Raw genomic sequence first — 14,839 nt, 5'->3', positions numbered from 1 at the left:
GCCTCGTGCTGCTTCCCTAGGTGACTCACTGTGTGCACAAGGTCTCGATGCCACCATCATGCAGGATCAGGCAACAGACAGCGAGGCTGGAAAACTAACCTGGGGCAGGCAGGGCAATGCACCCCACCCTCTGGACTAGAAGGACACCAACAGGGGCAGCCCAGTGCCACCTGAGTCTATGCCCAGCCCTGTGGGCATCCCCTGCCCTGCTTATGTATGTCGGACTGACTCAATGCGAGGGCCGGGCATGCCAGTGTCACTGTCCTCTGGTGTGGAGCCACAGCCTGGCAGCCCTCTCCAAGCCGCATTACGACCATCCCTAAAAGGAGAGGAAAAGGCAGGCAGCAGCGCTGAGGGCCAGCACACAGCTATCCCAGGAGCACCCCAGCCACTGGCGCTGCCATCTGCTGGCACCATTAGCCCTGCCCAGGGGGGCAGGTGTAGGGCTAGAGCAGCGTGGGCCTCAGTCAAGAGTGCCCGCAGATAGCAGCAAGCACACCAGCTCTGGCACCAGCAGACAGGAAGCTGCCACAGTGCCAGAGATTCCAAATCTGGAAACTTGTCTGCCCATAGAAGGGGCTTTCCCGGAGTCCAGGCAGCTTCTCCGCCAGACCCACACCTCTCCTCTGCCCCACACTGCTCTCCAGCATCCTGTAGGACAGACAAGATGTCCCCTTGCCACAAATAAGGGGAAGCAGACACAGTGGGAGGACCAGGGACCCTGAGGCAGAGGAGGCTTGTCTGTGAGAACTGCCACCCATGTTCTCGGGCAGGAGGGCTTTCCTTCTCACAGACTGAAACGGGACTGCAAGTGCATCCAGGAAAGTGCACAGCTGTGTTTAAAAACCCTAGGAACAAACGGGACAGTAGCAGTGGGCTGCCTTGCGGGGCTGCCGTGGAGAACCACGGGGCGGCTGTCAGGCACCAAGGACATTCTGGCATGGGGCCACCGTGGGCCGCACCTGGTCATGCTTTCGAGAGCCAGCAGGGTGGAGGTGGTGCCACCTGGAGAGGGGCCCACAGGACCACACAAGGGCATGGCCCAGGCAAGCAGTTTCTACAGAGTACTTGGTGTCCTGGAGGCCAAACCTCACGCACCTGTGGCCCACGACATAGGTCAGTCAGAGTCCAGAGTGGGCAACGCCGTTTGCCCCAGGACTTCAAGCTGGGAAAGGTGGCGTTTTCAAGGTAGCTGTGTTGTTGGTATGTTCGAGACCAGAGCTGTTAGGAATGGGTATCAGAAAGGCTTCCTGTCGCCATCAGGGGGAGTAGCACCATGAGAAAGGCCAGGGCAGCGGCGGCCGGGGCCTCAGTCGCAGGAGGGGCGGGGGATGCACACAGAGAAGGCGGAGGCTAGGCCTCGGTGGCAGGGGCGCTGCGGCTCAGCTCTTTGATGCCACACAGGATCCTCTTCATGTGGCCCACCTTGGTCACGCCGAGGTCCTGTAACAGAGAGGACAGCCACTGTGGGTGCCACAAAGAGGGTGCAGGCCCCAAGGGCTCTGCTCTGAAGCGGGCCTGCTACCGACAGGCTCTTCCCACTTGGCTCTCGCAACACAGATGAGGGTGAAAAGCACAACGCCAGAAAACAAGATGAAAATGGCAAAGTGACTGTCACACAGCTGCCCAACCCATCGCGGCTGGGTTCTACGAAGTCACTGACATGATCAAAAACAGTCCAACGAGACAAAGCCAGAACACAGGCCTGGAGCAGGCAGGTGGCAGGTGGCCCAACCGGAAGAGCCCCACTGACAGCCCCTCCCCACTTCCCACATGGCAGTGGATCCGGTCCGCGTGTGCTGGGCTCTGAAACCGAGTCTCCACTGGCCCATTCCTGTCGAAGCAGAGGGGCCACTTCCCACCCAGGGCTCGCGCCTGGCAGCTTCTGAGTTGGGTAATCACTTAACAACCTGGCTAAGAAGATGCAGGGCTCCCCTGCCGGATCAGCCCTTTGCCTGGCTTGGCTGTGGCAGGTGGAGCCATCACTGCCAAGGCCAAGAGCCACAGCCGCCCATCACCCCAAGGTGCACACAGGCTGAGAACGGTGAGTAGATTGGTGCTGGGCGTGGCCGCGCAGGGAAGAAGGGGCGGAGGAGGGAGCTGTGTGGAAGACACCTGTGCAGTACCTTGAGGTCCCTCCGCTCCAGGTGCAGGAGCTCGGAGCCCCGGATGTCGTGTCGCGTGAAGATGTCCTTATACTCACAGAGACTGAGGTGCTCCAGCCAGGCAGCAACCTCCTCTGTCCCCCAGAGGTGAACTGTCGGAGACGGAAAAGCATGAGTGCAGTGAGTGCCCCAAGCCCAGCGAGAGGCAGGCGGCAGCTGGCACCCAAGACACCCAGCCATGGCACTGTGACAACCCAGCAGCCAGCACCAAAACACCCGAGCGTGGCACCCTGTATCCCCAGCAGCAAGCGCCCACCACCCAGCCATGCAGAAGACACAGTGCAGAAGCCATCAGCCTTCTGGACACCGCCCCTTACACGGACGGGGACATCTTGTGTGGCTAGAACCAGCATCTCCTCTTGCTTCAGAGGAGTGCATCTCATGGCGGGGCCAGAGCAGGAGGGGAGACATGCAGGGTCAATTTCACAGTCAGAGCCACCATCATTAACAGAAACGCAATTTCTGGACAAATGCACCAAGAAAAATCAAAAGGGAGCTGGCCCGAATGGAGGCAGATACCACCCCACAACTCTAAGCACAAGTGCTGGCCAGCACTGAGGGGGCCAAACGCAGCTCAGCGCTCGGGGCTGACCCCCAACAGATTCTAAGCCCCAATTTGCGGCCCTCGTGCCATTTCCTACTGATTGCACCACCCACAATCACTGGTCCGGCTTCCCGGATTAGGGGCCTCAATCAACGACCAGTTAAACCAGGCATCAGCAGCCCATGAGAGGGAGCAGGCACAGTCTAGTCCAGAGTGTCAGGTCTCAAGTTTGTCTTGTCACCTCTGCTTCTCCTCCTCCACCCTGGAAGCCTGAGGCAAGGTGGCCAGCGCCCAGAGGGAAGGAACACAAGTGCTACCGACAGACGAGTGCAGCCCATGACTGCAGGTGACAGCACAGGGACCCAGGGGAAGAGCCAGAAGGCCAAGGGAGAAAGCAGGGCCAGAACAGGCCAGGGTGGCTGGCACTGAAGGCGGCAACACGCAGGAGAGAGCAGGTACCGGGGCCTCCCAGGCTGCTGTGGGCCTCTTTGTTCTTGTTGTTCTTCTCCTTTTTAAACTTGGTCACGAGGCGGAATTTACCACTGCGGCTGCGTTTGGATAGATCTAACATCACATTCTGTTGAGAGAGACACTGAGAATTAGAGCCACTTCATCAAGGTCTCCTGTACCTCCCTGAGAGGTGGGGAAGAAATGCTGTCCTTTAAATGTTTTATTCCCTAATTTGCTCTTGGATGTGTTACTGACACTGATACCTTTCAACCAGGGTTTAAAAGTGGTCACGGTGCCTTCTTTTTAACTGTACTTTCTTCACTTTGTAACAGGCATTTCTCAAGTGATTAAAACTCTCTGGTATTTTTAAATGTCCGTATACACCATTATTCAGAGATTCCTAAAATGAGTGATTTAGCTGGTGTCCTCGTATTTGTGAATTCTGCTTTCCTTCCTTGGGATGCGCTCCCCATGTCAGCAGAGTGGGGGTGGCAACAGGGACAAGGGACATGAGCCTTGGTTCTCGCAGCCAGGCAGCAGCCACCTCCCGACAGAGCAGCCTGGGGACCTCACTTCGTGATGTGTTCCTTTGCAAGAGATACCCAAACAGGCGGAGAGGAAAAGCTGAGAAAGAATACAGCAAGCAAGCGGACTTAAAGATCAAAGAATACTTACTGATAAAAAGGGCTGTCAGGTAAGGACAGAGCCTATGTGTACGTGACAACGTGAGCTGAAAATGTGTAATGCAAAGAGCTACACCGAGCCCCAAAGCCCCGAGAACGTGGATCTGAGGCAGAGGCCTCACCTGCAGGGGCTGTGCCAAAAGGGCAGGGAGGGCAGAGGGAATAAGTTAGAGGCGTCTAGGACCCTGGTTAGAAAGCCTCAGCAGGGACTTCACGGTACCAGCAACACAGCTGCACACATTTCAAAGAACGAGGGATATACAGACAACTGTGTGGAAAAACAAACTTTTAAAGAACTCAAGTACATGCTTATTTGGCAGTTTTATGACTACATAATATATCTTCCAATTAAAGTGATCTTTTGGGCCAGGGATTTAGCTCAGTGGTTCTGCTGCCTGCCTCGAAAGCACAAGGACCCGAGTTTAATTCCTGGTACCAATATAAATATATTAAAGTGATCTTTTCCCTATTGTCTTAGGCAATTTTTTTTTCCTGTGTAATTCAAGCTGGCCTTGAACTTGCTATGTAGCCTAGGATGGCCTTGAACTCACAGCATCTTCCAATCTCGGCCTCCCAACTGCTGGGATTACAGGTGTGCACCACCACACCGGGCTACCATTCTATTTTTGTATCAATGCAGATGACCCCCAACTTAAGGTTTGCCTTTCAGCTTCTCAGCTCTGCGTGACACACTCACACAGCAGTGTGTCTTCCACTTCCAGTGCAGTACTCAGTGAGTTTTGTTCTGAAACAGACCATGCTGGATAACTGAGGTTCATCCACCTCGCACTCTCAGCACCTGAAGGCAGGCGAGGCTAAGCTCGGTGGTAGGCTGGGTGTATCAAAGGCATTTACAACTTACTGTGTGTTTACTGAAGACAGAACTACATCCTAAGCAAAGGAACATGGGCTACATCATTACTTTGGGTTCTTAAAAATTATGTTTCCTATTTTATTCTTAATCTGTGTGGTAAGATTTTGCAATTGTGCTTTTGGATGTACTAGGGACTGAACACAGGGCCTTTGTACTAAGCTACATTCCCAGTCCTTTCTTCATTTTTTTGAGACAGTGTCTCACTAAGTCATCAAGGTGCCCAGGCGGGGCTCAAATTTGTAATTGTCCTGCCTCAGCCTCTGGAGCGGTTGATTACAGGCATGCGTCCCTGCACCTCAGAAGGTTTTATCATGGCACACACTGGAGCGGGGGCCCTTCTCCCTGCCTGCATCCAGGCCAGTTCGCAGCCCTGCCCAATGTACATGGCCCGCAACCCCCTGCATCTGCTTCTGAGTCTCTCCCTGCCCAGGAGGGCATTGTAACAGAGTCCTCGGGAAGGCACATGGGACTCGAATCCAAAGTGCTCTCCATCCCAAAGCCACCGTGTCCAGGGGACGCACGGGAGGCCCACACCCACATACCTCCTCGTCGCCAGGCTCCACAGGCTGGCAGAGCCAGGGCGTGTCCACCAGCTTCCCGAGCTGCCGGTCCATCTCGGCAAGGGCAGCCCTGAGTGTCTCCTTCTGGGGGGGGTCCAGCTGCTGCTCCCCCAAGAGAAAGAGATGCAGCTGGTGACTGCAGCCAAGCCATGTCCCCAGAGCCTGTGCCGGCTGGTGGGGAGCTCTGCTGCCCCAGGAACCCAGCAAAATTCCACACACAAAGCTGTGGCAAGGGGCCCAGCCAGAAGCAGCCTGCCTCAGTGGGCTCAGGCACACAGTGGGACCACGTATGGCAGGGCAGCACAGGGCCTGCGGGTCCCACCATGGGCCCCTCCATCACAAGGGGCCAGGGCTGCACACCTGGCCATATGGCAATGCTGGGAGCAGTGAAGGTGGCGGCTCTGACACTTGGGGGCAGCACGATGCTCGCAGTGAAGAACGGCAAGAGGAGGGATTAGGTGGGGTTCTCCAGTGAGGCCCCTTCATGTCCCTGTTTTACCCCAAGGAGGCCAGACTGGCTGTCACCCCATCCTGGCCTCTACAGCTCAGCATCACCCTGCAGGGCTGCCGTGGGGACAGGGGACACAGCGGGACACCAGAGAACAGACTGCTGAGGCAGAGGGAGCTCTCTGTCCACCCAAGGACAGTGCCAGGCCAGAGACAACCTGGCTGAGACGCCACCACAGAACAGGGCAGCAGCCCCTGGGTGACCAGGTGACCTCAAGGCGCAGGGATCCCTGGACCACACAGTGTTCTCCTCCACGTCCAGCGGCCAGAGCTTACCAGGGCCATCTTCCCAGCCAGCAGCAGTTCCGTCTCACTGCGTAGGGCTCTGACACTGTTCACCATTTCCTGGACAAAGCTGCAGTTCAGCCCCTGAGAGGAACCAAAACACACATCCATGTGGAGGCCGAGGCTGCAGGCATAGAGGGGCCACACTTGAAAAGACCAAGTACCTCTGCAGTCCTGGGCTTGCCATACACTCGGTCCATGGCCTTGGAGCTGGCGTTGACAGCGTGGGCGAGTTCCTGCTCCATGTCTCGGTGGGACTGAGCTATCTCCCGGATGCTAGAGGGAAAGAGCAATGCAGGCTCATCAGGAGGAGGCAAAAGCACACCCCTGCCCCCGGGGACACTCGGTGCAGCCCAAGGGGCTGGCCCAGCAGTCACTTCCTCTTCAACAACAAACAAGTAGAAAGCTCGGAAGGCAAATCTGGCATCAAAATCTAGGGCTTTCTGGGGAAGGAGAGGTGCAGAAAGGCTGACGCTTTGTCCAAAGGCAGCAGCCCAGCAGCCAGCAGCCTGCACCACCTTCCTGGGCTGCCCTGGGGCCAGGCTCTGCAGGAACAGTCCCAGCACACAGCTGAGGGGCAGCCCTTGCAAGGGAGACAGAGGGTACAGCCAGGCTGGGACAGAGGGGCAACTCGTCTGACCAGAGAAGCAGCCTGCAAGGGACAGGGCTAGAGGACACAGACAGGTACACGTCACCCGCCCACTGACCTAGCAGGGGAGGGGGGGCAGGGAGGAGGGAGAGCAGGGCATCCCCATGGGAGGCCAGTGAAGAAGGTGGCATGGGCAAGGGCGCATGGAGGCCCAGGGGCAAGGTGGTGCAGACATCCTGGGGTGCTGCACCTACCAGAGCTAGGCAGGACCCTGGGAAGGGCACAGACTTGAGGAGCCAGCTCCCCAGGGAGAGCAGAGGAGGCCTGGAGAAGCGGGAAGGACAGCCTTGGAGGGAGAGCACTATTGCAGGAGGAATAGTGCGGCCTCGTGGTGCTGGGGAACGCGAACACCATGGAGCACTGTGCCACTGGGGCCGCAGCACATCCAGAGCCAGGTGTCAGAGGCAGCCAGAGGAGAAAACGCCTTTGCAGCCACTTGTTTCTACTGTCTGGAGCGCAGCTGCTCTCAGGACAAAGTGAAGGAGGAGCTGGGGCTGTGCCCAGAAAGCCAGGCTGGGCAGAGGTCTGAGTGGCCCTGTGGCTCAGTAGGGTGATGCAGATCTGAGATCCAGTCAAAGAAACCAAGAGAGGCTGGGAGAAGGCAGGAGGTGGAGCTCACCTGTGGATGAGGACCCCCGCCGCCTGGCCGAACTGGTCCATCTGGGTGGCCTCCTCCTCCGACAGGATCTCCGGGTGCAGTGAGGAGGGCGGGCGGGGCAGCTCGCACTTCTGCTTGTCCTCCCAGGACTTCAATGTGTTCTCAAAGGCCTGGTGCCAGTGCCAGAGTCACACCTCCGACCGTGCCGGGGAGAGCAGCTCCCAGCCCGACAAAGGCAGCAAGGGATAGACACAGTTCCTCAAAATCGCTACCCTGCTAGTCTAATCCTTGCATCTTAAGGAAGGGCCCTAAAACAAAGCACAAAGTGCTCTGGCTCCTCCTTCGTGATCACACACGGGTGAGCCCTGCAACTCGGTGCCAGCCCTGGCCCCTACGCAGCTGTTCTTTGCTGTTTGGTTTTGTGAGACAGGGCCTCACTACACAGTTCAAGATGGGCTCCAAGTCATGGAGCTCCTCCTGCCTCAGTCTCCCCAGTGCTGGGATAACAGGCGTGTGCCACTCACCCTGTCTCTGGTTAGCATCTGTGCCCGGTTCTTGTGGACTATGCGAATGTACCCTGGCGGCTGGATCCAGGCCTCTCCGTCCACCTGCACAGGCACACCCTCGTCGCCCAGGATGGAGATCTTCACCATGCGACACTGCACAGACACCACGGCCATCAGCTGTGTGCCAGGCACTGTGGGGCTCCCTGTGCCGCCACCACCTCTGAAGGAATCCTGTGCCCACAGCCAAGCATAGCTGCCAGGACCCTAGGGCTGCTGCCCCCACCAACCTGCCCTGGTTGGTACGGGAAACTGGCATGCAAATGCGGGTCAGCACCCACGGGCCCTAACAGATGCCAACAGGAAGCCCAATGAGTGGATGAATTCCAGTTTCTCTTTTCAACACAATCATAAAAATGTGATCTTCAAGCAGCCTGATACTGGAGCCAGGCGAGCACAGGGAGACCAGCCAATCCCAGCGTGGTGCAGGCTACTACACTTAAGAACAACACCCCCTGCGCAGGCGGGCAGGCAGCCTTCCCACCCCTGCACCGCACCCTCCCCTCCCCAGCAAGAACCACACCAACTCGCCACTCTGCCGGCCCCATCAAGGCTCAGAACATTCAGTGTGACGTGGGTTTTAAAGGAGCTCTTCTTGGGAGGTTAACTCTGAGTACATGGGAAAGGCTGCAGCCCAGGCAGGAGTGCAGCTGCCGTCTCCCCATAGGGGGTTCCTGCCCTGTGAGCAACTCTGGGGGCCGCTAGACCAGGCCACCTGAGGGGCCGGGCCAGCCCGTGAGGACCCGGGTCAATACCTGGGCGATGCGGTGATGCTGCAGCTTGATCACACGGGACACAGCCATCTGCATGCTGCCAAACACAGCAACCACCTCCAGAATCTTATCGTCAAATGATGGAGCTGTGAAAGTCTGAAAGGGCAGGTGTGAGAGATGAGCCCTGCCCCTCCTCACACACCTAGTGCCCAGCTCAGCTCAGGCCCCTCCCGGCAAGCAGTCACCGCACGCAGGCACGGTAGCTACTGATGCATCACAGACCCTTTTCTGCTCCCTGGGACCAAATCCCACCCTGCCACTCCTGGCTTTGCTCCTATCTCCTGTTTCCTTGTGTCAGAGGGGACAGTGTGGGAAGGAGCTAAGGTGTATGTAATGCAGCCAGCATGGGTGCAGGGAGGCCTCTCCACGGAGCTCGGCAGACGCCTATGCAGTCCCGACCCCACCGCTCTCCTGTTGGCCTCCGCACACTCACCGGATGCAGGAGTCAGGACCTTCCTCCCTCCGAGTGCCCCATGCACCCTGGCCCCCACGTGCACCCCGAGTTCATGCTCCCCTGGACCACTGACAGTGAACTGAACCTCGCCCCTGCCGCTCTAGATGATAAAGGAGCCTGTGCACAAGGCTGTCTGTGCCCACAGCCAGCACTGGGCCGGCGCTCAATGCGCCACATCACAAGACAGCACCCGGTACCTACATCGTCTTCCTTGGTGCCCCCCCAGAAGTTGGTCCCTCCGGCATAGCTGGGAATGTTGAGGACGGCGATTCCCTGGAGACTGGGGAGGGGGATCGGGCGCCCGTCACACTGAGCAGCAGAAACACAGGCAGAGAGAACACGGCCGTGAGCACCCGCTTCCCCGCATGCGCAGCACACACGCAGAGGCGGGCAGCAGGGGCCACAGCCAGCACAGGCCCTCCCCGCTCACCTCCAGCAGGACCTTCTGCTCCAGGTTCTTGTAGGTTCTGTGCAGCAGCTCTTTGGTGCCCAGGACTCCGTACCACATCATGTTCTTGGTCCGACTCCTAGAAACAAGCAAAGCCCTGAGGCAGGTGCAGGCTTCCTTCCCAGCTGACCGAGTTCCTGATGTGAAATGTGCGACAGCCCCAGTCTGGTCACCAACCAGGCACCAGGCTGGGACACAGCTTTATCTCAGAGACATCCAGCAATGGAGTCTGCTAAAAAGAAACACTTCACCAGGAAAATGTACCCTCCACATGGACCAACAAGGGACAGTGAACACCGCCTTCCCCACAGATGGTGCTGGCACAGTGACTCCTTAGCACACTTTTGGTTTTGCTTTGTTTTTTGAGACAGCATCTTGTTATGTACGCCAGGACAGCCTCATACTCACAGCGATCCTGCCTCAGCCTCACAGACACGCACTACCACACCTGGCTATCTGTACAGCTTTGCAGCACCTGCTTCTACCTCAGGCTTAAGACACGCAACCCATTCCGGCAGACCGTGGTAACTGGCTTCCTGGTGTCCAATTCGCCTAACCTGGCCAACCCTTGGGGCGAGCCACTGCCAGGATGGCCTCCTGCTTTCATCAGTACCTCTGCTTCCACAGCTAGGTTACCAGGCTCCGTCTCGGCCTCCCGCCACAGTCTCCTGCCTGTCCTCAACCCCAATGATTCAGAAGCCATGTGCTGCCTGGTGGGAGGAGCCAAGAGGACATGAAGGACACACGGGCTTGCAAGGTAGGCACACCCACCTGCATTTCTCAGGGTGCTCATCCCGCTTGTTGTTAAAGTCCAGCGATATCTTTGCGTCCAGGCCAATGCCGAAGTAGTTGTTCATGACACACTTCTCTGTGTAGTACTCTCTGCGAATGGGAGTTTAAACCAATCACCACAGCCCAGCATGGCAAGTTTGTTTCACAGGCACCTAATTCTGTTTTCCCTTGGAGCAAAACTGGTGTTTCTTTGTGTTTTAGGGGCTGTTTGTTCGCAGTGCCAGCCTTAGAACCCAGGGCCCTGGACCACATTGTGCTACTGTGGATTTAGCAACTGCTTTGCCTCCTCTCCTTTATATTTTTTTGGGGGGTACCAGGGATCAAACTCAGTATCTTACACTTGCAAGGCAGGTGGCAAGCACCAGTAAGCTAAATCCCTGGCCCTCTCCTTTATGTTTTCAGAATTCATCTATATTGCAGTGCCAGTCCAAACAGTATTTGTCCTGTTGTATAAATATACTACATTTTTAAACACTCGTCCACCACTGCCATTAGCACTGTCTTACTGTCTCTCTCTGGTGGACACAGGTTCCTGGATCTCTCACAGGAGGCTATGACAGGACCACTGGGTCACACAGTGACACTGGTTTCCTGTTCTGGGGAACTGCTGGCCCATTTATCAGCAGTTGTGCCGGCAGTGCCAAACAGATCTTTAGGGTGCATAAACCAACATGCCTCAACTCCAGATCTCAAAGCACACCCACACACCCCTAACCTATGAAGCAACCCCCAATGAAAGGAGTGACTTGAAAACAGACACCCAGCCCAGGACCACAGTGCCTCCCTTCCCAGAGCACTGCTGGAGAGACTTGCTCCTCTAGCCCCTGCCCACCCATGCCCACCTCGGCCCTGTCAGCATGGACGCACCTCCTCCACAGCTACAGGGAGGCCCCGCTCCTTTGCCCCAGGGTGCAGAAGGCAGAGCAGGTTCTAGATGTCCCCATAGAAACCCAACAGGGAGGGGAGCTTGGGAATAGGCTTGGACCAGAATTCTGGTACACTCTGCTTAAGGAGTTTGCAGCCCATCTGAGAACCAAACGCCACATGGAAGTGTTCTGATGAAATAGCTAATTCAAGCACCAACAGCTGGCTGAGAGCAATGCTCTGGAACAACATTGTTTTCTAAACTGAAGACCATGTGATTGGCAGTATTTATAGGTCCTGGAAAAAGACAAAACTAACCCAGAAAAAAAAAGGGCAAGGAAGCAGGGGAGACTGGGTGCACAGGCCCAGGGGGGTCGGCAGCAGCTCTGTGGGGCAGGTAGCGTCCTGGGCTGGGTAGAGCCACAGTGCCCGGCGCTGTGCGCGCTGCCTCCCAGGTGAAGAGGAGGCAGGCCCGGCCATCGCCAGGAACTACAGGGATCCCAGATGAGGGAAACGAAGGAAATGTCTGGACGGGGGCCCCCAAGGCAGTGCTCCCAGAGGGACTGTAGCTCTGGTCCTGCATCTGACAGCTCCACCTCCAGGGGACAGCAGAGGCCAGGTGTAGGAACAGGCTGCTGTGTGAGCTACAGGACCAGAACTGAAGTCTAGAGTGGTGTTTTCCCCAATGTGAGGAGCTCCTGTGAACCGAACAAGACCCCACCACGGGTTCCCACCATGCCCCCTGCTGCACAGAACCCTGCCACCGGCCAGCAGGATGACAAACGGAGATGGTGGTTTCTTTAGTTTGCAAATATTGTTTCTATCAGCAGTGGTCTCTAACACACAAGGCTCATTAAGTGGCTCCGTAAATATCCTCCCTCACTGCCTCATGACCTTTAGAGGAAGTGGCCACATCCTCATAGGACAGCAGCCCGGGCTTCTCCCTGAAAGTCCAAACAATACAGCGTCTCCCTGGGGGCCACAAGCCATGGGGGACAACTCCCATCTGGCTTTTCAGCCTTGGAATCCAGGGATCTTCGTCACCAATGAGGGAAAGGGGGTGCGGGGCCTGGAGAGGAAAGAAGCTTTGCTTTGGGAGCCTGACAACTGCAGGTGACCACAAACAAGCACAAACCAAGCCCCCCGAGGTGACTGAGTGGGAGGACACGGGTGGGGCCTACTGCAGGGCCCAGACGAGGCCACCACGAGCCCTGCACACCCTCTCTGCCTTCCTGCAGCTAGCTCATGGCAATGGCTCTGTCTCTCTCCTTACACTGAGCTTCAGTTTTAGACCTCCTCAGTGTCTGACACAAACTGGAAAGGGAGCAGCTGGCCAGTTGCTCACGGCCTGCCCCAGTTAACTCCGAAGTCCATTTCTTTTAACAGAATGCCCCTCAGTGCACCCTCATACTCACAGGTTTTCTGGCTCAGCATTAAAGGGATCAGCATTAATCAGTAGGCGGCTGATGACTGAGCCACCAGGCAAGGAACCGGACATCCCAGCCCGAACGCCTGCGGGACACAAGGGAGGCTCCATGAGGAGCTGCAGACCATGTCCTGTGAAACATCATCATTAAACAGTACCAAAACGAGTGACCACACTTTGACAATTAGAGTAAAAATCACCACCACCATCCCATATATATCAAACAAAAATAGGTATGTTGGGCAGCAGGGTCCAACACCTACAAGACACCTGAAAACTCTTCCTGGCTACCTGGACACTGCTTGGGCTTTACCCAGACACGAATGCTGAAGTCACGCCTATCTCTCTGTGGACCTGTAAGCGCTCACTCAAGAGAGCCACGGGCAGTAACACTGTCGTATCCGTGCCAGGCCAGTACCCAGTGAAGTGACAGGCCTGGCCACCGCTAGGGAGCGTGGGGCGCCCCACCCCTGCCTGCCCACCCACCCACGCAGAGAGGCCGGGCCGCCACACGCACTTGGGTACAGGATCTTGGTGTTCAGCGCCGGCAGGCCGTCCCGGCTTCCCGTGTGAGGAGGAAGAGAGGCAGAGCTGCCCACAGACAGAGCCCCTTTGCTCATCAGCTTTTCACAAGGGGAGCGTGATGCTGTGAAGCAGGACAGAGCCCGTCAGACCATCCAAACCAACACAGCAGAAATCCCGAGGGCTGGAGCAAAATGGACAGACAGGGACCGTGGGCAGAGGGGAGGGCTGCAAACCACTGTCACCCAGCATGGGGTGAGAGGAAGGAAGAGGCCTGGGCGAGAGGAGGAGAGGTAAGAGGGCCTGCATAACAGCCAACCCTGGATTCATCTGGGGGGCGGCAGGGACCACAGATGGCCGCCTAGGACGGAGGGGCTCATCACTCCCGACCACAGTCTGGGAGCAGAAGGTGCGGTCCACACACAGGCAGAGCCGCAAGTGCCCGCCACCCAGCTCTGAGCACATCCATCAGCTGCCTGGCCAGGCTGCTCTACCCCTGCAGGACCCAGGTCCCCACATGAGCAGTCGGGGGAAGGGATGGATGCCAGGCACTGGTGTCCCCAAACTACACACCTCAGGTGACACACGCCTGTGCCAGGAGGTTGGACACAGCCCAGGGCCAAAGCAACTCCAAGCAAGCTCCCAAAAGCTGGCAGCAGGCGTGCTCACACGTCCTCAAAACTGAAGCCTGGCCCCTCACACCCGTACCTTTGCGGTGGCTCCTCCCCTTGGGGACCCCACAGCCCTCGCTGTGGGCCGGTGGTGGGCACACATTGTCGTCCTTCCTCGGATCCGTCTTCTCCTCTGATGCAGACAGGCCCAGTACAAAGCCCTCCTGCTCCTGGGTCTGGGCATTCTGTTCATCGACAGCTGGCAAGAAGAGGGCACTGCAGCTGAGCCTAAGGGCCTGGCGGGCTGTGCCCCCCCAGTGCCCCCAAGGGCTCGGGCCAGAGCTCCACCGCAGCCCACCCTCCCCCAGCCCTCAGCTGACAGGCACAGGAGGCCACGGAGGGAGCCAGGGTGACGCAGCATGGCCGTCACCACAGGGCTCACTGCTCAGAGGAGAGGGGAGGCTGTCAAGTGGCTTCTGAGGACGGGTGCGGGGGAGAGCACCTCACTTCCTGCGCAGGCCGGGGGCGGGGGACGTGTGCGAGGATGAGCGGCAAAGGCCAAACGCAGGGTGGTGCCTCGGGTGCCCCTTTGGCTCCATCACCAGAGGCCCACTACCTCTCTCCGTGTGCTCTATGATCTGGCGGATCGCCTTCTTCAGGCTGTTGGCTCGCAGCATGAGCTGCTCCCGGGGCCGGAAGATCTGTGGTCGGGCAGGGCACGCCGAGCCCCCCAGGCGTCCCCCGGCAGAGCCGCAGATGCTGCCCGCCCCGTCACCGTCTTCGGCCTCCTCGGCAATGGTCGGGGGTGGGTTGGGCAGCGAGGACGAGGCCTGGGACTCATCATCCAAGGTCTTGAGGAGCAAGTCCAACTTCTCTTTCAGGACAGAGCACTAGATGGGCACACGCTGGCATGAAGAATGCACCCTCCGCACCACCCTCCCACCGGGTCCAGGGACAGACCTTCTTCGCCATGACCTCCGACTCCTCCGAGCTCTCGGTCGTCTTCTCGTAGGCCTTACCCACTCGGGCCACAAAGTCCTTCACTGTCTCGCAGAGCACCCTGGGGGACAG

The 14,839-nt window shown here is 57.7% G+C and overlaps 1 protein-coding gene across 7 annotated transcripts in view; it reads right to left on the bottom strand.

Moving 5' to 3' along the window:
• Window positions 1–41: 41 nt before the first annotated feature.
• Dgkd (diacylglycerol kinase delta) overlaps window positions 42–14,839 on the bottom strand; it is a 91,324-nt gene continuing 76,526 nt past the window's right edge. For 6 of the 7 annotated variants that reach the window (XM_010608727.3, XM_010608729.3, XM_010608730.3 and 3 more), the window contains 17 exons: window positions 14,729–14,828; window positions 14,385–14,658; window positions 13,866–14,027; window positions 13,153–13,281; window positions 12,625–12,721; window positions 10,325–10,435; window positions 9,536–9,632; window positions 9,307–9,414; window positions 8,634–8,747; window positions 7,840–7,974; window positions 7,337–7,485; window positions 6,233–6,344; window positions 6,060–6,152; window positions 5,259–5,378; window positions 3,169–3,286; window positions 2,127–2,257; window positions 42–1,443 (listed from right to left, as the gene is read on the bottom strand). In XM_010608727.3, the coding sequence (XP_010607029.2) occupies window positions 1,354–1,443; window positions 2,127–2,257; window positions 3,169–3,286; window positions 5,259–5,378; window positions 6,060–6,152; window positions 6,233–6,344; window positions 7,337–7,485; window positions 7,840–7,974; window positions 8,634–8,747; window positions 9,307–9,414; window positions 9,536–9,632; window positions 10,325–10,435; window positions 12,625–12,721; window positions 13,153–13,281; window positions 13,866–14,027; window positions 14,385–14,658; window positions 14,729–14,828 (2,140 nt within the window). In that variant the 3' untranslated portion in view covers window positions 42–1,353. The remainder of the gene's footprint in view (window positions 1,444–2,126; window positions 2,258–3,168; window positions 3,287–5,258; window positions 5,379–6,059; window positions 6,153–6,232; window positions 6,345–7,336; window positions 7,486–7,839; window positions 7,975–8,633; window positions 8,748–9,306; window positions 9,415–9,535; window positions 9,633–10,324; window positions 10,436–12,624; window positions 12,722–13,152; window positions 13,282–13,865; window positions 14,028–14,384; window positions 14,659–14,728; window positions 14,829–14,839) is intronic. The other variant, XM_010608732.3, reaches the window with a different exon arrangement.

The sequence above is a fragment of the Fukomys damarensis genome, unplaced genomic scaffold (assembly GCF_012274545.1).
Source record: "Fukomys damarensis isolate Sample0158 unplaced genomic scaffold, DMR_v1.0_HiC HiC_scaffold_16, whole genome shotgun sequence".
Classification (NCBI taxonomy): domain Eukaryota; kingdom Metazoa; phylum Chordata; class Mammalia; order Rodentia; family Bathyergidae; genus Fukomys; species Fukomys damarensis.
This window is presented reverse-complemented; position numbering and strand designations above follow the sequence as displayed.